Source organism: Pelobates fuscus, chromosome 1, assembly GCF_036172605.1.
Source record: "Pelobates fuscus isolate aPelFus1 chromosome 1, aPelFus1.pri, whole genome shotgun sequence".
In the NCBI taxonomy this organism is placed as follows: domain Eukaryota; kingdom Metazoa; phylum Chordata; class Amphibia; order Anura; family Pelobatidae; genus Pelobates; species Pelobates fuscus.
In genome coordinates this window covers 3,155,589-3,177,659 of record NC_086317.1, presented here as the reverse complement: position 1 = coordinate 3,177,659, position 22,071 = coordinate 3,155,589, and the positions used below count along the sequence as shown (strand labels likewise).

The 22,071-nt window shown below is 47.9% G+C and overlaps 1 protein-coding gene across 1 annotated transcript in view; it reads left to right on the top strand.

Moving 5' to 3' along the window:
* The window catches only part of VANGL1 (VANGL planar cell polarity protein 1), a 78,084-nt gene that overhangs the window by 50,579 nt on the left and 5,434 nt on the right, over nt 1-22,071 (top strand). Inside the window, exons 4-5 of the mRNA XM_063445800.1 lie at nt 20,794-21,398; nt 21,877-22,010. Of these exons, the coding sequence (XP_063301870.1) occupies nt 20,794-21,398; nt 21,877-22,010 (739 nt within the window). The remainder of the gene's footprint in view (nt 1-20,793; nt 21,399-21,876; nt 22,011-22,071) is intronic.

Sequence of the window (22,071 nt, the reverse complement as noted above, 5' to 3'; positions counted from 1 at the left end):
TAGAACTCCTCCTATATCCCGATCACTCTGTTACGTATAGAACTCCTCCTATATCCCCATCACTCTGTTACATATAGAACTCCTCCTACAACCCCATCACTCTGTTACTTATAGAACTCCTCCTATGTCCCGATCACTCTGTTACTTATAGAACTCCTCCTATATCCCCATCACTCTGTTACGTATAGAACTCCTCCTATATCCCCATCACTCTGTTACGTATAGAACTCCTAATACAGCCTATAACAATTGATTGGAATTATAGGAGAAGTCCTACTTTCTCAGTGAGATGACATTACCTGATTACCTATATTTTGACCTGGGTTTTTACCCTCCTTCCCAGTGCCTATGTAATCCAAGAATATATTGTACATGTCTACAGCCCAGATCCCTCTCATCTCGTGGGCCATGAATACAGGGCCAGATTAAGATCCCAGTGGGCCTGGTGCTGACAATTATGATGGGCCTATTTACAGAATCGTATCGACCAAAAACACTAAAACAAACAGACCTCCCAAGCATCATGTATCTGATGGAGATGGTGTTGGAGGGAAACTCAAAGGATGCAGCTATAAGAAAACACATAACCTATGCTAATCTCTCTCTAATTTATGCTTTCATCTTTCAAGTAATTCCATATCCCCTAACAGCAGTGGGTCAATGGGTGCGGTAAAAGGGTGGGCCACTGACGTGAATCACATGACCAGAACTGCCAAAAGGAGCGAACATGCCAAAAAAGGGGGCATGTCTGGCCAAAGAATTGGAAGGCCAGTCTGACATCAGTGTCCCCATGTCGCCCATTCCCTAGTCTCCCAGTGTCCTCATTTCTCCCCGTGTCCTCATGTCTCAGTGTTTCCCTTGTCACTATAATACTAGGGGACACTGAGAGACGTGTGGACACAGTGAGGAATGGGGACACTGAGACACCAGGGGCACTGAGACACAAGGGGACACTGAGACACTTGGGGACACTGGGAGACATGGGGGCACTTGTGGATAAATCAATATTATATAAAAGAGAATGCACACCAGAACCAAAAAGAAATGTATGCAAATATTTAGTAAACCAAAAATTGGTTAAATATGCATATTGCAAAAAAATATACAGAGTGACAATAAACAGGCATCAAAAATCAAACAGTAACAATTTATGTGGGTACTAGAGGGAGTACCAGTGAGTAATAGCACCTAGTGTGATATTGTCTTTATTATTATATAATCTCTCCATACGTTGTTTTTGTAGGCACTTGTGGAGACAGACATGGGGACACTGGGAGACATGGGGACACAGACACTAGGAACACAGAGACATGGGGACACAGAGACATGGGGACACTGGGAGGCTAGGGGACACTGTAAGACATGGGGACACAGACACTAGGGACAATGGGAGACATGGGGGCACTTGTGGACATGGGGACATTGGGAGATATGGGGACACTGAAACATTTGGGGACACTGGGAGACATTGGGACACTGAGAAACTAGGGACACTGGCTGTAACGGATCGACGGGCACCCCGACTGGGTACCTCCGTTAAAGGATGCTCCTAGCGTTTCCTGAGGACTCCAAGCACTCTGGCAGACACCACAATCACCGTACCGGAGAAGCATATAAATCCTCTCAAGCATAGGAATGCTGTAGACCGTTGAATAGGAACCATACGAATAGGCTTACACTCCTAGCAGTCAACTGGAACAGCATGCAATAAATCCTTCCCCCAATAATGAGACGACACTTCACTTTGAGGGTAAAACAGGAACTCTGGCCTGTCACATCCAGCCTGGCTTTTATTACAAAAAGGTACAAACAGAACACACCCAGGGGGAGGTTGAAAATAACCAATAGCATCACAGGTGCAACCCACACATCCCCTCCCCTTAGTGTGACACATAATCCCATTATTCATACAGTTTAAAATATACTTTTTACACAATATTTATAACTTCAAAACCATACATCACATTCACATAAAAAATACATATCCACAATCAACCCATTAAGGGGAACAACATATTCAAAATTGGCATGAATCAGACTAGGGGTTCAAAAGTTAGTAAAAGTATATTTTGTTCCCCTGACTGGTAGCATATCAATCTGGCTCAAACAGGTTTTACAGAGGCCTCTATCCTGGAGATAAAGGGGAAAGTAATCCAATTATCCAGGGCTAGAGGCAGACTCCATTGAGCACATGGTTGCAAAAATACATAAAACACTTTAAAATACATAAAGTCCCCTTTTACACATAACACACAGACATTTCACATATCCCCAGATAGCTGGGATCTGAGCGCACAAAACTACTGAATAGTGCGCAGATCCTATTCACACAGTTCAATTGCCATGGAGCCGAAGTCTTTAACTACACGAATGGGCTCCATGGCATAGCTATCTGGGTTAACACATTCACATAAAGTCTGGTCCATAGTCCAAAGGCAAGAGGCGGGCAAGCAGCCCCCTCCAAGGACACGTGGCGAGGTCGGTTTCGCCACACTGGCTGGGAAACATGTGGACACTGAGACACTAAGGACACTGGCTGGGAGACATGTGGACACTGGGAGACAGATATTTGGGGACACTGGGAGACATAGGGACACTGAGAGACATAGGGACACAGACACTGTGAGACTAGGGGACACTGGGAGCCATGGGGACACTAAGGCACTAGGGACATTAGTTTAGAGACATGGGGACACTGGGAGACATGGGGATACTGGGACACTAGGGACATTGGGAGACATGGGGACACCGAGACACTAGGGACACTGGCTGGGAAATGTGTGGACACTGGGAGACAGATATTTAGGGACACTGGGAGACATGGGGACACTCAGACACTTGGGGACACTGGGAGACATGGGGGCACTTGTGGATACATCAATATTATATAAAAGAGAATGCACACCAGAACCAAAAATAAATGTATGCAAATATTTAGTAAACCAAAAATTGGTTAAATATGCATATTGCAAAAAATATACAGAGTGACAATAAAGAGGCAACAGAAATCAAACAGTAACAATTTACCAGAGTTCTCACAAGCCTAACCGGGCAGAAGCATGAATCACAATACCCTCCCCCCCCCCCCCCCCCCAATGTTTCGGCACCAACTGGCTGCCTTTTTCAAGGGTGTTTATGTGGGTACTAGAGGGAGTACCAGTGAGTAATAGCACCTAGTGTGATATTGTCTTTATTATTATATAATCTCTCCATACCTTGTTTTTGTAGGCACTTGTGGATACAGACATGGGGACACTGGGAGACATGGGGACACAGACACTGGGAGACATGGGGACACAGACACTGGGAGGCTAGGGGACACTGGGAGACATGGGGACACAGACACTAGGGACACTGGCTGGGAGGCATGGGGACACTGAGACACTTGGAGACACTGGGAGACATGGGGGCACTTGTGGACATGGTCATGGGGACACTGGGAGACATGGGGACAAGGAAAATGTGGGGACACTGGGAGACATGGGGACACTTTGTCAGGGTACCTGCGGTCTCTACCTCCGAAAGAGGTAGAGACTTAGCTGTTCCTTCATCCAGACGGCCTGATGGCTCCCTTTCCCATGGTCTATCCGGTCATGCAAGGCCGGCCGCGAGGGAGTGACTGCCTTTTACAGCATCTAGGCAGGAAGTTGTCATCAGGACACTCCTCCGGAACGACCTGTCACTCAATTGCTGCAGGACCAATCAGGACGCCTCGGAGGCGTGGTTACTGCTCTGAACAGGGTATTTAACAGAGCTTCTTTCATTAGCTCATTGCCCTGTCGTGGTTCTAGCTTGTTCTAGTCACTCAGTGCTTGTGTATTCTATTATCCCTTTTGGTTTTGACCCGGCTTGTTTACCTTACTCTGCTTATCTCTGTTACCCTTGATTCGGCTTGTCTCTCGCTTACCTGTCTTCTGTTACCCTCGACCTCGTTTTGTCTTTGACCATTCTATACTGTACTACTTACGTTAGTCCGGCCATTCTAAGGTCCGGTATACGTATCTGGCTACTGTTTGTACTCTGCGTGTTGGATCCCTGTCCCGATCCTGACACACTTAGACAATAGGGACACTGGCTGGGAGACATGGGGACACTGAGACACTAAGGACACTGGCTGGGAGACATGTGGACACTGGGAGACAGATATTTGGGGACACTGGGAGACATGGGGACACTGAGATACTAGGGACACTGAGAGACATGGGGACACAGACATTGGGAGCCATGGGGACACTAAGACACTAGGGACATTGGCTTAGAGACATGGGAACACTGGGACACTAGGGACACTGGGAGACATGGGGGCACTGAGACACAAGGGGCACTGGCTGGGAGACATGTGGACACTGGGAGATAGATATTTAGGGACACTGGGAGACATGGGGACACAGACACTGGGAGACTAGGGGACACTGAGACACTAGGGACACTGGCTGGGAGACAGGACACTGGGAGACATGGAGACACTATGTCCCGAGTGTCTCCATGTCCCAATGTGTCTCCCAATGTCCCCACATCTCACAGTGTCCCCTAGTGTTTCAGTGTCCCCAAGTGTCTCAGTGTCCCCTAGTGTCCCCATGTCTCCCTGCTGCCTTCCCCCCCCCCCCCATCCCTCACTTCCTTGAGCTGTTGTCTGTCTGCAGACTGGTAGCTGCTGTCTGAACTCTCTGTGCTGTGTAGCTGCTCCCCTGCGGATCAGCGAGTAGTAGAGAGAGGCAGGGAGGGAGATGCTGTAACGACACCCCCAGGCATAAAAGGGGTTAACAGCCGTTTAGGAGATCTTCCCCTTCCAGAGATACAGGCACAGCTACTGCAGAACACCAAACTCTCGAACTGGATACAAAATAGCACTCCACCACCCGAACTGGAACCTCACTAATAGCTGCTAGCAGACGAACAGGAAAAACAGACAATCAGCTTACACTCCTGGCAATCAGTCTCTAACAGCATACAGTGAATCCCCCCAAGAACGAGACAGCACACCCAGCACAAACACATAAAATCCTCTGCACTTCACACTGCCTTCCCGGCATACCACTCTGCTGCTGGAGGACAGGAACAACTACCTCTGCCCCCTGTAACTCTGGGGACGCTGGTCTCCTCTCCCTGCACTTCACACTGCCGCTGGGGAAAGGAGACACGGCTCTCTATTCCCTGCAAATCAATCTGCCGCTGGGGATCTGGGCTGACCGCCCAGCATCCCTGTAGGGCCGGTGGAGAGACCTCAGTCCCATCTCCACCTGCCGCCTGGGGTTCCTCCCAGTAAATCTCTACAATATCTGCCCAGCTGAATGGGTCTGGATCTGCGTCTCCGCTTCCCTGCTGAGCCTTCTCACTGGAGTGGAACAGATTTTGGTAGCCCTGTTCCAGCTCCATCTCCCGGGTCACCAGGTGGACCAGGTCTTGCTCAATCTCATGAGTGTTGTCCCAGTCATACCTGCTCTCCCTCCACTCAAAGAGATCATGGAACCTGGCTTGTGTAGCGCCGTGTTGAGAGTCAAGCAGTGGTCTGTTTTAATTAACACTCACAGACTTTTATGCAAGTCCCCATGCAAGGGGACATCCCACAGGGAGGGACAACATGTAACCAATCCCATACAGTAAAACATAAAACACACCCAGCACAAACACATAAAATCTTCCCCTCTGTCTGTGATATAATTACTGAACACAATGGGTTAATGTAATTTATCACAGGCAGGAAAAATACAGTTTTTACAGCATATTCATAACTTATAAAATACACATCACATTCACATAAAAATTATATATTCACAATCAATCCATTCAGGGGAACAACATATCAAATAATGGCATGAATCAGATCAGGGGTTCAGAAGTTAGTAAAGTATCTTTTGGGGCCTGGCTGGCAGCATGGCTATCTGGCCCAAACCGGTTTTACAGAGCCCTCTATCCTGGAGACAATGGGGAAAATAATCCAATTATATCCAGGGATAGAGGCAGACTCCATTAAGCACCATGTTACCAGTAAAACACAAAAGGATACAAATATACATAACTCCTATCATACTGAACGGGCCAAATCTCCCAGGGTCCATAGTCACAGGGCATGAGGCGGGCAACCAGGCTCCTCCAATGCAATGTGGCGAGATTGGTCTCGTCACAGATGCTGTAACTTCCTATCCCTGCCTCTCTCCATACACAGTGACCCCTACTGGCTGGTGCTGGTATTGCATTGTAATCTCTGTTTATACTGAGAAAAATATCTGCATTTGTATTACTGCAATACTGGCACGGCCAGGCAGCCTCAAATACCAGCTGAGCCAGTAAAATACCAGTCAGGTGGCAAACCCAAGTTTGTAAGCAGTGTGTAAAAAAAATAATTTTTTTTTTAATGGGCCTATTCCATGGGCCTGGGCCTGTAGCTGCAGCTCCATCAGCCCCTATGTTAATCCGGCCCTGCATGAATACTGTGTTCTCCTCTGAACCTGCCTAGGACTCTCTGACTTGAGACAGGGCCGAGGTCTCTATGTGCAATGCCAGTTCCCATGTAGCCCCAAGAAACAAGCGCAGCTTAGTGGGTAGGGCCTTGACAGAGCTAGAAGGCGGGTTTAGGTGATACGTGTTGTAACGGAGCTCCGTGTACTCCGACCGAGTACCCTCCGTTGATGGATGCTCCTAGCGCTCTCAGAGGACTCCAAGCACTGCAGACGACACCACAACCACCGCAGGCTCCACAACCGCCGTAGCTTAACTGGAGCCGCGCCGTCTTCCTTCCACCCTGGATCGGCTTCTGTCCTCCAGGACCGTGTGGGGAAGACCTCTCCTCCAGGAGAGCGTATCCGGAACAAGCTCTTAAAAGAGCTAAGTGATTAAGAGCTCAGGGGAATATGCATCGCATAGCAATCCCCAGTGTGATATAGCAGTTCCCTCCAATAACGAGACACGGCTACGTATTGAGGGTCAGAAGAGGTCTGAGGACTGGAACACCCAGCCTGCTTTTTATTAGGATCAGGTACATACAGGACACTCCCAGGGGGAGGATGAAATTGACCAATCACATGCATGGTAACACCCCCACGTCTCCTCCCCTCAGATAAACACATAACCCAATTAAAACATACATTATTTTACCCAAGTTCTGGATGTACCCCAAAAACAGGGGGTACAGCTTTAAATCTGGTATCCCCAAATAGCCCTTGTTCAGGGGAACAGTCTGTCCAAAAATCAGCCCATTCGGATGGATGGTTCGGGAGATACAGGGCTCCAAAGTTTTGACCGACCGCACAGACCAACTAGCCGAAAATAGTTCCATGAGTTTTGGCCTTGCGGTCGGTCTCCGTTCGCACGGTAAAATAGACGAAATTCTTGCCATCCATTCGCATCTTTGTGGTCGCTAGAATCCCCATACTAAGTTAAGTATAACTACCGAACGGCCGGTCGTTCGGTAGTTTCCGTGCGTAATTCTGGATGTCTGGAGGTCTTAGCGGTATTCGCCTGTTTGTGCTTCCGATTTCAGTTCCATGCGTTCACAGGCAAACACCGCTGTTCGCACGCAAGATGGCCGCGAACACGTGAAAAAGTCCCGAAATGGCGGCCACCTATTCAGAGCACAAAGAATTCGCATGAAATCATGCGAACGGCTGTATTCTCCAGTAATGGCATTCTCATGCACTATATTCGCCTAAACCCCCTGGCTGTTAGGTTATATTAGCAGTCCAAACCTACAGCATAGATAAAGGGAAAAAGACAGTCTAATACAAGTCCATATGCCTGAATACAGGGTTTGCAGTGCAATATAGTCCAGGACCATAGTCGCAGGGGAGGAGGCGGGCAAGCAGGCCTCTCCAGGACAAAGTGGCGAAGGGCACTTCGTCACACATCTCCCCTTTGGGGGGAAGACTAACCAGGCACCTGACCTTCTGTCGGTCAGTGCCTCCGTTAGTCGATCCACCAACCCACAATAAACAGATGTCCGAGTGGCCCCCCCACAACATCAAAGTACAGGAACAGCCTACCCCCAACACACAGTTACTGCACCTGGGTATTTGGCTGTGGTAATGAGGCCACATGCCGAGGGTACTTGAAGGGCAGAGGCCAACTGCACTCTGCCCAGATGCCAGCTCTTCTGCTGGGGTAGCCTGCAGGACATCAGGCTCTGGATCAGGGACAAAGGTAGGGCAGAGGCCGACTGCGCTCTGTCCAGCTGCCAGCTCTTCCGCTGGGGTAGCCTGCAGGACATCAGGCTCTGGACCAGGGACAAAGGTAGGGCAGAGGCCGACTGCGCTCTGTCCAGCTGCCAGCTCTTCCGCTGGGGTACTGAGACCATAGTCCGGCTCAGTAGTCAAGGGAACATGGACGTCAGGAGGGGTTAGCATCGCCTCCGTTAACCCTGGTGCCACGCTAGGAGTTAGCTGGGGAGGGGAATTTGTACTTACCCCCTCCTCTGGGTGTCCCGGTGAGGGTAGTTGGGGATCTGGAAAGGCTGTCCAGCATCCCTGTAGGTCAGGCACAGAGACCACGGTCCCATCTGCGCCGTCTGGAGGATTGGTGTCTCCCCTTGTTGGGGGAAGCTGCCGCTGGGGAGAGGGGGTGCTGTGCTCCTTTCCTGGAAACACAGGCTGCCGCTGGAGAGGGAGACCGCCTGTCTCCACTCCCTTACCATGGTCCTGTTGCTGTAGAGAGGGACCAACTGTCTCTGCTCTCTGTAGGACACACTGCTGCTGGGGGGAAAGGACGGCACCTTCGGCCCCCTGGGGTACACACTGCCGCTGGAGAGGGAGACCGCCTGTCTCCGCTCCCTTACCATGGTCCTGTTGCTGTAGAGAGGGACCAACTGTCTCTGCTCTCTGTAGGACATACTGCTGCTGGGGGGGAAGGACGGCACCTTCGGCCCCCTGGGGTACACACTGCCGCTGGAGAGGGAGACCGCCTGTCTCCACTCCCTTACCATGGTCCTGTTGCTGTAGAGAGGGACCAACTGTCTCTGCTCTCTGTAGGACACACGGCTGCTGGGGGGGAAGGACGGCACCTTCGGTCCCCTGGGGTACACACTGCCGCTGGAGAGGGAGACCGCCTGTCTCCACTCCCTTACCATGGTCCTGTTGCTGTAGAGAGGGACCAGCTGTCTCTGCTCTCTGTAGGACACACGGCTGCTGGGGGGGAAGGACGGCCCCTTCGGCCCCCTGTAACTCACGCTGTTGTTGGGGCGCAGGGACGGAATACTTTGCCCTCACTGCCCGATATTCTGCTTCCATCTGCAGATACTCCGCCAGTTCTCTCCTTATTCTTGGTACCATTTCCTCGGTTAGAAGGGACCCGTAGATATCCAACCGCCGCTTCAGCATAGCGTCAAACTGTACGTGACTATACCAATAGTCCAGTTTTGCTGGGTGTTCCCAGGATGCTGTTCCTCGCCCTAGGGAAGCCATCCTGTTGTAGCCAGGGGCGCTGCCCAATGGCTAGCGTTGCCCTCAATTGTAACTCCAAACGTTACCAGTGTCTCTGAGCTGCTTCTCCTCGCACTAGGACGCCATCCCACCGCTGCCACCAATGTAACGGAGCTCCGTGTACTCCGACCGAGTACCCTCCGTTGATGGATGCTCCTAGCGCTCTCAGAGGACTCCAAGCACTGCAGACGACACCACAACCACCGCAGGCTCCACAACCGCCGTAGCTTAACTGGAGCCGCGCCGTCTTCCTTCCACCCTGGATCGGCTTCTGTCCTCCAGGACCGTGTGGGGAAGACCTCTCCTCCAGGAGAGCGTATCCGGAACAAGCTCTTAAAAGAGCTAAGTGATTAAGAGCTCAGGGGAATATGCATCGCATAGCAATCCCCAGTGTGATATAGCAGTTCCCTCCAATAACGAGACACGGCTACGTATTGAGGGTCAGAAGAGGTCTGAGGACTGGAACACCCAGCCTGCTTTTTATTAGGATCAGGTACATACAGGACACTCCCAGGGGGAGGATGAAATTGACCAATCACATGCATGGTAACACCCCCACGTCTCCTCCCCTCAGATAAACACATAACCCAATTAAAACATACATTATTTTACCCAAGTTCTGGATGTACCCCAAAAACAGGGGGTACAGCTTTAAATCTGGTATCCCCAAATAGCCCTTGTTCAGGGGAACAGTCTGTCCAAAAATCAGCCCATTCGGATGGATGGTTCGGGAGATACAGGGCTCCAAAGTTTTGACCGACCGCACAGACCAACTAGCCGAAAATAGTTCCATGAGTTTTGGCCTTGCGGTCGGTCTCCGTTCGCACGGTAAAATAGACGAAATTCTTGCCATCCATTCGCATCTTTGTGGTCGCTAGAATCCCCATACTAAGTTAAGTATAACTACCGAACGGCCGGTCGTTCGGTAGTTTCCGTGCGTAATTCTGGATGTCTGGAGGTCTTAGCGGTATTCGCCTGTTTGTGCTTCCGATTTCAGTTCCATGCGTTCACAGGCAAACACCGCTGTTCGCACGCAAGATGGCCGCGAACACGTGAAAAAGTCCCGAAATGGCGGCCACCTATTCAGAGCACAAAGAATTCGCATGAAATCATGCGAACGGCTGTATTCTCCAGTAATGGCATTCTCATGCACTATATTCGCCTAAACCCCCTGGCTGTTAGGTTATATTAGCAGTCCAAACCTACAGCATAGATAAAGGGAAAAAGACAGTCTAATACAAGTCCATATGCCTGAATACAGGGTTTGCAGTGCAATATAGTCCAGGACCATAGTCGCAGGGGAGGAGGCGGGCAAGCAGGCCTCTGCAGGACAAAGTGGCGAAGGGCACTTCGTCACACGTGTGTTGTAATTGGGCGATCTAACTAGCGGGCTGATACAGTATAAATAGGAAGCCATTTTAGATCCCCTCAGTTTCATTTACTCACTGGCCTGAATTTGTCCCTCCCGCCCTCCCTAAGGGTTATTCCTCGCTATGTCACAGCGGCAGGGTTAGGGAGCTAAAGTTTAGGGGGAAACAGGCTCTTGGTTAAGTATCTTGGTTAGTTATTCTGTTATTCTGTTGGTTAGGAAGGGGTTAATACTGTTCATGTTTAAGTTTGGTGGGTTTCAAGCTTGTCGGTATCAGAACCTAATGGCACTTTATGTATTATGGTTATGACGTTGATTGTTTGTTATAATGTATGTTTATTGCTGAAAATATGGGTAATTGCCTGTAGCGGAGCCCTAGTCCTAGCAGGGACTCTCCTCCGCTGGGTACTCCAATATATACTCAGGAACAGGCAACACACTCCAATGGAACAGCCAGAGTGGATTATTTTACTGTGTCTGGCTGTTCCATTGGAGTGTGTTGCCTGTTCCTGAGTATATATTGGAGTACCCAGCGGAGGAGAGTCCCTGCTAGGACTAGGGCTCCGCTACAGGCAATTACCCATATTTTCAGCAATAAACATACATTATAACAAACAATCAACGTCCTGGATTATTTTACTGTGTCTGGCTGTTCCATTGGAGTGTGTTGCCTGTTCCTGAGTATATATTGGAGTACCCAGCGGAGGAGAGTCCCTGCTAGGACTAGGGCTCCGCTACAGGCAATTACCCATATTTTCAGCAATAAACATACATTATAACAAACAATCACACGTGTGACGAAGTGCCCTTCGCCACTTTGTCCTGGAGAGGCCTGCTTGCCCGCCTCCTCCCCTGCGACTATGGTCCTGGACTATATTGCACTGCAAACCCTGTGTCGTCCAGCAACTGGACGACACTCAGCTCTGGGGATATAACTGATTTTTATTGTCACATACACGGCTTTTATGCAATCTCCCATGCAGGGCCGGCTGCCCCCTCCCTCAGTCCTCCTGTAACAAGGTCAGAAGGGACACAGAAGGGAAAGGGGAAGGGGAAAGGGGGGAAGACAAATAGAGGGGAGGGGGGGAGACAAATAGAGGGGAAGGGGGGGACAAATAGAGGGGAAGAGGGGAAGGGGGGACAAATAGGGGAAGAGGGGAAGGGGGGAGACAAATAGAGAAAAAGGAGGGACAAATAGAGGGGCGGGGGGAGACAAATAGAGGGGAAGAGGGGAAGAGGGAAAGGGGGGACAAATAGGGGAAGAGGGGAAGGGGGGAGACAAATAGAGAAAAAGGAGGGACAAATAGAGGGGCGGGGGGAGACAAATAGAGGGGAGGGGGGGAGACAAATAGAGGGGAAGGGGGGACAAATAGAGGGGAAGAGGGGAAGAGGGAAAGGGGGGACAAATAGGGGAAGAGGGGAAGAGGGGAAGGGGGGAGACAAATAGAGAAAAAGGGGGGACAAATAGAGGGGCGGGGGGAGACAAATAGAGGGGAAGGGGGGGGGACAAATAGAGGGGAAGGGGGGGACAAATAGAGGGGTAATAGAAACACAGTCTCCAAGCCATGAGATTGAGACAGAGACTGAGGGGTAATAGAAAGACACCAGGTTGGGGGGGACACATAGACAGATGGGGTAATAGAGAGACAGGGGATGGGGGAACAAAGAGAGGGGTAATAGAGAGACACCAGGGAGGGGGGACAAAGAGACAGAGGGGTAATATAGAGACATAGGCGTTGGGGGGACAAAGAGAGGGGTAAAATAGAGAGACACAGGAGAAGGGGGACACAGAGACAGATGGGGTAATAGAGAGACACAGGGGATGGGGTACAAAGAGACAGAGGGGTAAGAGAGATACACAGGGAGGAGATGGGGAAGAGTAGAGAGAGAAGGTGTGTTGGGGCGAAGGTGTGTTGGGGCGACAAAGAGACATACAGTAGGTAAGGGGAACAAAGTGACACAAGATTTGTGGGAGGCAACGCTGGGCTGGGGAAATAGAGACAGAGAGTGGCTGGGAGAAGAGAAAGAGGCACACAGAGTCTGGAGTTAGAAAGAGATTTGGAAGGGGTGAAAGAGACAAAGTGGCTGGGTCTAAGAACAACACAAAAGGGGCTGGGGGAAAGAGAAATACAGAGGCTGGAGAAGGGTAAAAAGAAACGCACAGGGAATGGGATGAAGTAAAATATGCACAAGGGTTGCTGTAAGAGAAAAAAAGGAGACAATTGGATACAAGATTCACTAAACGAGGTAAAGGTAATAGACGTAAATTGATGTGATCCTGACAGTAATACACATATAATGGAAAATGTATTCATACTTACCGTAATTTTCTTTTCCTGGTCATATGCCATGGCAGCACAACATTGGGTAGCTCCTCCCTATCCCCATTGGACAGGAATAATAATTAAGCTGTATAAGTACCACCTCCTACCCCTCCTTCCCCAGTCACGTTTTTCAGCAATAGCCCCGGGTGGGACCCTTGTGCTGCCATGGCATATGACCAGGAAAAGAAAATTACGGTAAATATGAATACATTTTCTATTTTCCTTGCCATATCCATGGCAGCACAACATTGGGTAATACCCAAGCAATAAACCAGGGAGGGAAGAAGACACAGACTCACAAATTTTGAATGCAAAGTGTATTAACACCACAACAAGTGACAAACATAGAAATCAGGCATCGGATACAGACAGAACCGATTTAGCAAATTGATCAGATAGACCTGCTCTGACATCAATCTGGTAGCTCTTAATGAAAGTGTTAGTGGAAGACCATGTGGCTGCTTTACAAATGAGTTCAGGAGAGACATTAGCTGCGGCTGCCAAGGAAGATGAGAGAGTCCTAGTGGAATGGGCTTTAAGACCCACAGGGACCGGATATCCAGCAGATTGATAAGCCAGAATAATAGCTGCTACTATCCACCTGCTAATGGTAGATTTGGGAGCTTGTGAGCCTTTTTTACAGCCGCTGTGAAGGACGAAAAGACTGTGAGAAGAGCGCCAAGCAGAAGTCCTTTCAATATATATCTGGAGGCATCTCACTAGATCCAGAGAAGACAGGTCAGTAGAATTCCCACTTTCTCGGGATTCAGACCTCAGAGATGGAAGAACAATATCCTCGTTGATGTGAAAGGAGGAGGTGACTCTAGGTCGAAATCCAGGAACCGTACGGAGGATAACTCTGTCTTTGTGAAAGAACGTAAAAGGCTCCTTAATGGATAGAGTGTGGAGCTCAGAAACTCTTCTGCCGGAAGCTAGGGCGATCAGCAAAGCAGTCTTAATAGAGAGAACATGCAGAGAAATAGTTACCAAACGGCTCAAAGGGCTCCAATTTTAAGGCATTCAGGACCAAAGGGAGATTCCAGGATGGAACAAATGGCTTAATTGGAGGCTTAATCTTAAGCTTTGATGAATCTGATGACATCTGAGTCCAATGCCCATCTATGATTGGTTAGAGCGGACAAAGCTGAGACGTGTACTTTAAGAGTGTTGTAACTCAGACCTTTAGCAAGCCCAGACTGCAGGAACTCCAAAATATCAGAGGAAGAGGGATCTTGAATATCAATGCTTCTGGGAAGGGCCCAGTCGGAAAAAACTTCCCACACTCTATAATAGGTGGCCGAAGTGGAATGCTTACGTGCCTTCAGCATAGTGTCTATTACAGCCTGGGAGAATCCTTTGTTCAAAAGCCGGTTCCTTTCAGTCTCCAAGCCATGAGATTGAGTGAAACAGGATTTGGATGCAACACCGTACCCTGGAACAGAAGATCCAGAGCTCTGGGGAAAACCAGGGGAAACCAAGGTCTTCGAGGCCAATAAGGCGCAATCAGGATGAGTGACACTTGCTCTGTTCTCATCTTCCTCAGGAGTGGGAGAATCAGTGGAAATGGGGAAATGCATATCCCATCCTGAATCTCCAGGGGCTTGATAAAGCATCGCTTCCCAGTGCTAGATGGTCTTCTTCTTTTGTGAAGAAATTTTATACTTTTCTGTTGGCCCGAGTGGCTAGTAGGTCTACTTGAGGGAGACCCCATTTGTCCACAACCATGCGGAATACTCTGTCCGATTGGCACCATTCCCCTGGATCTATCCTGGATCTGCTGAGGAAATCCGCCAGTTGATTCCGTTTCCCTGGTAGATGGATGGCTGTAAGACCTGCCAGGTTTCTCTGAACCCACCACATCAGGTGATTCATGATTTCCATCATCTTGCAGCTCTGTGTACATCCTTGGTGATTGACATAGGATTCCACGGTGGAGTTGTCCATTTTTATCTTCACCCATTGACCCTTGAGATGAATCGAGAAGTGTTTCAATGCTTTGAGGACAGCCAGAAGCTCTAGCAAATTGGAATGAACATTGCTTGCCCTGAAACTCCATTCTTCCTGCGCAAAGTCTTGGAGACAATGAGCGCCCCATCCCCACTGGCTGGCATCCGTTGTCACTGTTATCCATGCGATGTCTCCTAGTGGAAAACCCTTGGAAAGGTGTTCTATGTTTAGCCACCACATTAGAGAATGGCGCACAGTCAGGGGTAACTTGATGGGTTGGAGCAGGTTCCTGGAGGAGAATTGCCTCAGGAAATTGGCTTGGAATGGTCTCATTCTCCATTGTGCCCATCTGGTCAGTCCTATTGTGGAGGACATAGAACCTAGGAGGCTCTTGACAGCCTTTGCAGGGGCAACCCTGGATTTCAACATCCTTCTCAATAGTATCCTGAGTTTCAGTATTCTTGCTGATGAAAGTTGGACAGTGCCCTTCAGGGTGTCGAAGTGAGCACCTAAGTAAATCATAGATTGTGTTGGGTGGAGGTGGCTCTTCTTGGTGTTGATCTTCCAGTCGTGGGCTTGCAGGAACTGAATGCTGGTAATAGCATGGGATGTCAGAGAATCTTCGTTGTTTCCTATGATCAAGATGTCGTCCAAATAATGGTAAATAGCGATGTTCTGCTTTCTGAGTTCTGCAATTAGAACAATCAGTACCTTTGTAAATGTTCTCGGGGCTGTGCTCAGTCCAAATGGGAGGGCTCTGAACTGGAAATTACCTTCTTCCACAGCAAACCTCAGAAACCTTTGATGGGTTTGGGCAATGGGTATGTGAAAATATGCGTCTAACAGATCTATAGACAGCATCCATTGGTTGGGTGACACTACTTTTATTCTAGACTGCAGGGATTCCATTTTGAATCTGTGAATGTGCAGATGCTTGTTTAGCCTGTGTTGATCCAGAATGGGTCTCCATCCCCCTGAGGATTTCTTCGTTAGGAAAATGTAGGAATAAAACCCTTGAGTTCTTTCGTCTGCTGGTACTTTGATGATGACCTTCTCCTTCTGCAAGGAAAGGATGAAGTTTCGTAGGGCCATGCACATTTCTTTGTCCCCTGGCCACTTTGTGAGGTGAAAGAACCTGTTGGGAGGATGTTCAAAGAATTCTAGAAGGTATCCTCTCCGAATAATATCCAGCACCCAACCGTCGCTTGTGGATTTGTCCCATATCGGTAGATATTGGAGAAGACAAGCCCCAACACCTTCGATTTGGGAATTATGTAGTCATAAATTCCTCGGATTTTTGGAGGAAGAATAACTGCGTGACTTGCCTCCTCTGCTTCCAGATGGGGCTCCTTTCCCAGGTTGAAATCTGTAATATTCTCTGCCCGGCTTGTATGACCTACTGTCTCGAAAGGAATGGTACTCTTTCCGGGCATGGAAGGATCGTTTATATTTCCTCTCCTGAGGGAGAAAGGCTTTATTTCCTTCAGCTGCCCTCTTAATGCATTCGTCCAAATTCTTACCAAACAACATACTCCTGTGGAATGGCAAGGAACACAAACTATTCTTGGAGGAAGCATCGGCTGCCCAAGATCTGAGCCAAAGCGCACGTCTAGAGGAAATCGAGAAGGACATATTTCTAGCAAAATTCCTTACTAGATCCACTGCTGCCTCTGATGAGAAATCAATGGCTAGACACATATCTCTTAGGCCATCCACAATGGAGGAACGGCTTCTGACACTCCTGATGTCCTCCTCCAGCTCCTGTAGCCAAACCTTCTGTTGTAGTTCTCTTGTAACTGACGTGAGAGCAACAGCAGGGTTGGTGAGGCTACATAGGATTTGGAAAGGTAGTATTCCATCTTACGATCCATTGGATCCCTGAACGAACCTGCATCGTCCACAGGTAGGGTAGTGTGCTTGGCTAGTCTGACAACTGCAGCATCAACTTTGGGTGGAAGATCCCATGTTTCTGCATCTTTGGGATCAAATGGATATAATCTGGAGAACTTCCCTTTTGCAGATGACCTATCAGATCTGTACCATTCTTCTTTAATAAGATCACTAATTGAGGCATGCACAGGGAAAGCCGCTCTTTTCCTTCTAAGATCAGAGAAATAGCGGTTAGACGTAGAGGGTTCCTCCTCCGAGGGTTCCTCCTCCGAGGGTTCCTCCTCCGAGGGTTCCTCCTCCGAGGGTTCCTCCTCCGAGGGTTCCTTTAAGGTGAGTGTTTCTCTGACCCGTGCAATTAAATGATCCACTTACGCAGGTACCAGGAAGTCAGGATCTGGCATAGCATCCTCCTCCGAGGAAAAAGCTAGGTCTCTCAGCGAAGCTGAATCCATAAACTCATCTTCCGAGTTTCCTGGAGACAAATCTGAGGGCTCAGAATATCTAGGTCGCTTGTGGGTCTTTCCAAACTCTCTGATGCCCTGGGCAACTGCATGCTTAATAAGTTGCATAATGTCCGGTGTTGAATGAGAAGGTCCTGCAGCTGCTGAGAGACAATCCGAACAGAGACGTTTCCCTTCTATGGCTCTGTTATCACAGGATATGCACAGCGTCCCTTTAGGCGATCCTGAAGTCTTTGTACTTTTAGCACTGCAATACACCAAACGTGCTTATTAGTACATTACCACTCTTTTTTTTTTTTGTATGAAAAGATGGCTTACCTATATTGCTTAGATTGTGACATATTATGGTGAGAAGAATCCGATTCCCTGGATCTTGAACGAGAATCCATCTATAAATAATTGATGGAACAGCGAAACTTAAATCAAGAAGAAGAAAATATAAGAAATAAGAAATACTAATAGGGAAAAAACTTACTATACATTTTGGAAGAAAAAGGAACCTGGAAAGGTGAAGAACCAACAGTCACGGGAACTTTATGGTGCAGAAAAACTTTCCAGGAGGATGAAAATTCAGCCTGCCCTAAAAAGAGGTCTGGCACTTTAAGAAGGGCGTCTGACGTCATCGCGCATGCGCAAACGATCGAAAAAACGCGCAAACGGCCCAAATTGGACATATACGAACGGCTTTTGTGCGTGAACGCGCTCATTCGTGCTCGCGCACTTAATCGCGTTTGCACGCTTATCTGAATGAAAATCCGTGTGAACGCTAAAAACTACCGAACGCCGCGCATGCGTCCTGGAGCTCACGAATGCCGCGCAGGCGCACAGGAGACGCCCGAACGCCGCGCAGGTGCACAGGAAACTCCCAAACGCTGCGCAGGCGCACAGGAACCACAGAACGCTGCACAGCATACACTATAGGCGCAAGGAGGTTCCTTAGAGTTGGAGAAACAGGCCACTTACCGGCAAAATGATCCTGGTGGTAAGTACAAATCCACTTGAGCCATTACCTTGTTACTGGTGGGGGGAAATCCAATCAGAAAACCAGCTTAATTCCATGGTCCTTCACTTGGGGTCATTGCAAGATTATAGAAAGGAAAAACCCCCGGTCACTAAAGGGGTTTTCTCCAGGGGGACACCTTTGCGCAGGGCCGTATACTGGAGACTTCCCAGGGGAGAGAGGGTGAACTCCCCAGGGGCCAGAGGAACTAATCCTCAGGTACGCCATTAAAGAAAATCTCTATAGTCTTTTAAAAGACTGACATGTCCTAGGGATAGGACAGGAAAAGAAGACTGGGGAAGGAGGGGTAGGAGGTGGTACTCCTACTCCTACGGCTTAATTATTATTCCTGTCCAATGGGGATAGGGAGGAGCTACCCAATGTTGTGCTGCCATGGATATGACCAGGAAATATATATATTGATATGTGTATTAGTAACATATAATTATGCCTATAATATTTACACATATAGCAATATACATTTATATATGCATAATACACACATAAATGTCATTAATATATGTGTGTGTGTGTGTGTGTGTGTGTGTAATGAGCACGTATTGGCCCTGTCTTGTTGCTTGTTGCATACTCATGCACAATAACATATGCAAAGTGAAGAGCGCACACATAGAACTTCAAAATTAACCAAATCACTTCAGCATTTCAGTCCCATTACTAAAATGTCCTTAATAGGCCAAAGTAGTTGTACTGAAACATTGATCACATGCAAATGTACGTCTACTTAAAATAAAGGCGCTCTTTTGTTTATTTTGAAGCCCTATATGCGTTTTTTTGTTGGAGTAAGAGTTTTCAATTTCTAGTTATTTTTTCACCCTCTTTATCAGCACACTATGCTGGCGCGACGCATTATTGGGCTGGTGTAGAATTTTTTTCCAGGGCGGATTTTAGTTCCCAGTCTGGCCCTGCTCCCATGCAATGGGTTTCACAGGCAGAAAATACAAGGGTTTCAATCCCAGGATCCTTTGTGCTTGAGAGATAATTGCCTGAGCAAACTCCTCCAATTTAATTATCTCTCAAGCACAAAAAAAATCACAAAAATATCACTTACCCCAAAAGTCCACCAACCATACATAGGAACCCCACAAAAAAAGCATTCCCTGATAGCCCCGATCTGAGAGACCAACATATCCAAGAATCACTCAGATCGGTTTGGTAGAATGGGAACGGCATCGTGTGAAGATTTGACCGGACAGACACGAGGTGGTAGTCGAAAATAGTTCCAGGAGATTAGGTGCCCTGGCCAGTCTCTGTTCATGAGGTTCCTGTGTAGGTGGTCGGGAAACGGAACTGCAGCGGTCCGCAGTTTACCGGTGTTCACACCAAGCTGAAAATAGTTCCAGGCACTCGACGACCAAGTACCGCTGCCCTCGTTCAGAGGAGACAAGATGGCCGCCATTCTCCCAGCCACGTGTTCGGTTACACGAAATGGCGGCCACCCAAGAGGGCATTCATTAATTGTTTCCCTTGCGGTTTCGCACTTAAGTGTTTGGTGTTAACGTTCTAATGGGGTACAGGGGTGGTCCTTGCTCGGGAGAAAAATGGATTCCATTCGTATGAAGTCTCCCGAACGGCCAAAGGAGAACCGCACAAAATAACCGGAAAAACATACAAAATAACAAGGGGAGAAGATAAGGACAGCCACTATAGGGAATAAAAAGTAACTTGCACATGCCCATTCCGCTACATTGCCTTTTTTATGAAAGAGGGATATGTCATGTTATAGGTGGGGTGGGAGGCAATGACTTTAATTATTCATGTTCTCATGTTACGTTATAATTTATATATTTAATAAAGATGTGGACTTATTGACCCATATAAGATCGGTGTTTGTGTTTTATTGGGTAAGAGAATAAGGTGCGGTCTTTTATTCCACCAGCTCATATGTTGGTCTGTTGCCTGCATCTGGACAGATATTGCTCCAGTTCTCCACCATAGAAACATAGAATGTGACGGCAAATAAGAACCATTCGGCCCATCTAGTCTGCCCAATTTTCTAAATACTTTCATTACTCCCTGGCCTTATCTTATAGTTAGGATAGCCTTATGCCTATCCCACGCATGCTTAAACTCCTTTACTGTGTTAACCTCTACCACTTCAGCTGGAAGGCTATTCCATGCACCCACTACCCTCTCAGTAAAGTAATACTTCCTGATATTATTTTTAAACCTTTGTCCCTCTAATTTAAGACTATGTCCTCTTGTTGTGGTAGTTTTTCTTCTTTTAAATATAGTCTCCTCCTTTACTGTGTTGATTCCCTTTATGTATTTAAATGTTTCTATCATATCCCCCCTGTCTCGTCTTTCCTCCAAGCTATACATTATGTTACCCATTTTTTATATTAAGCATTATTTAATCTCCTTCTTATTATAGGATGATAACTGGGCTGAGACTACTACAGCAGTGACCTCAGAGCGCAGCACGTCGGTACAAGATCTGACTCAGACAGAGCTCTACACGGTTACTGAGAGGACAAAGCCAAACATACGGACTCTTTTGGGGTTCTATGTCTTTTGTATTCTAGGTGCGGTTGCACTCCTCACACCCCCTGCATTTATTACAATCCCACATATTGTGTGGGGGCCTGAGATGGAGCCATGTGGAGTCATTTGTGAGGGACTTTACATCTCTGTGGCCTTTAAAATGTTGCTGTTGATCTTAGGATCCTGGGCAGTTTTCCTGCGACGCCCAAGTAGTTCTCTCCCTCGTCTGGTGGAGTTCCATGCTCTGCTTCTCCTGCTGCTCTTCCTGCTCCTTATGTCCTACTGGCTGTTTTATGGAGTACGGGTTCTTGGGGGGAATGAAAAGAACTTGCTGGGTGTGGTGCAGTATTCAGCTTCCTTGCTGGATGCTCTTATCTTCATCCATTACCTTGCAGTGGTTTTGCTGGAGCTCCGACAGCTGCAGCCCTTCTTCTTCCTTAAGGTCATGCGAAGCAGTGATGGGGAGTCCAGATTCTACAGTCTTGGAAAACTCAGGTAAATGTTTCTAAGTAATGAGAGGACTGATTAAACTAAATTGTTTGTGGTACCTAGCAATGAGAAGAGCCATACCAATCACTGTGGACCCAACCTATGAGATGGGATAGGCGATTCCATTATTTTCATTTGGTCAACGAGTTGTGACAATGACAAGCCTAGTGGCACATTTCTAATGCATTACTAACTCTGATTGTCTGCACTAATAACCAATAGTTACATATTTTCACAAATTGACCTGTTCTTTGTCTTCTGAATCTTACTTTCCATCTTGACTACACATCTGTTGCCCTCCCATACCCACAGATTGTTTAACTATAAGCCAGTCCTGGCTTATACCACGGTCATCATTCCCCATGATACTTGATCTCTCTTATGCCTTCCTTCAAGCTGTAACCATCTCTTGTTAGACTAATGGATTCATGTAATTAAATATGAGCAATCCTCAAAGTTCTATCGGATTTTCCCACATGTTCAGTATACAGAGAGCGGCGCTGTTTGTTCTGGAGAATTACCACAAGGACTTCCCTGTCTTTAAACCTTCATATCTGGCAGCCAAGAAACCGGCAAAGCATTCTCAGATCCTTGGTGTTAAAATGTACAATGTGGATGGTGAGTATGTGAAGCTGCAGGTTTTGATATTGTTCATAAAGTCCAAAAGCAATAGACAAAA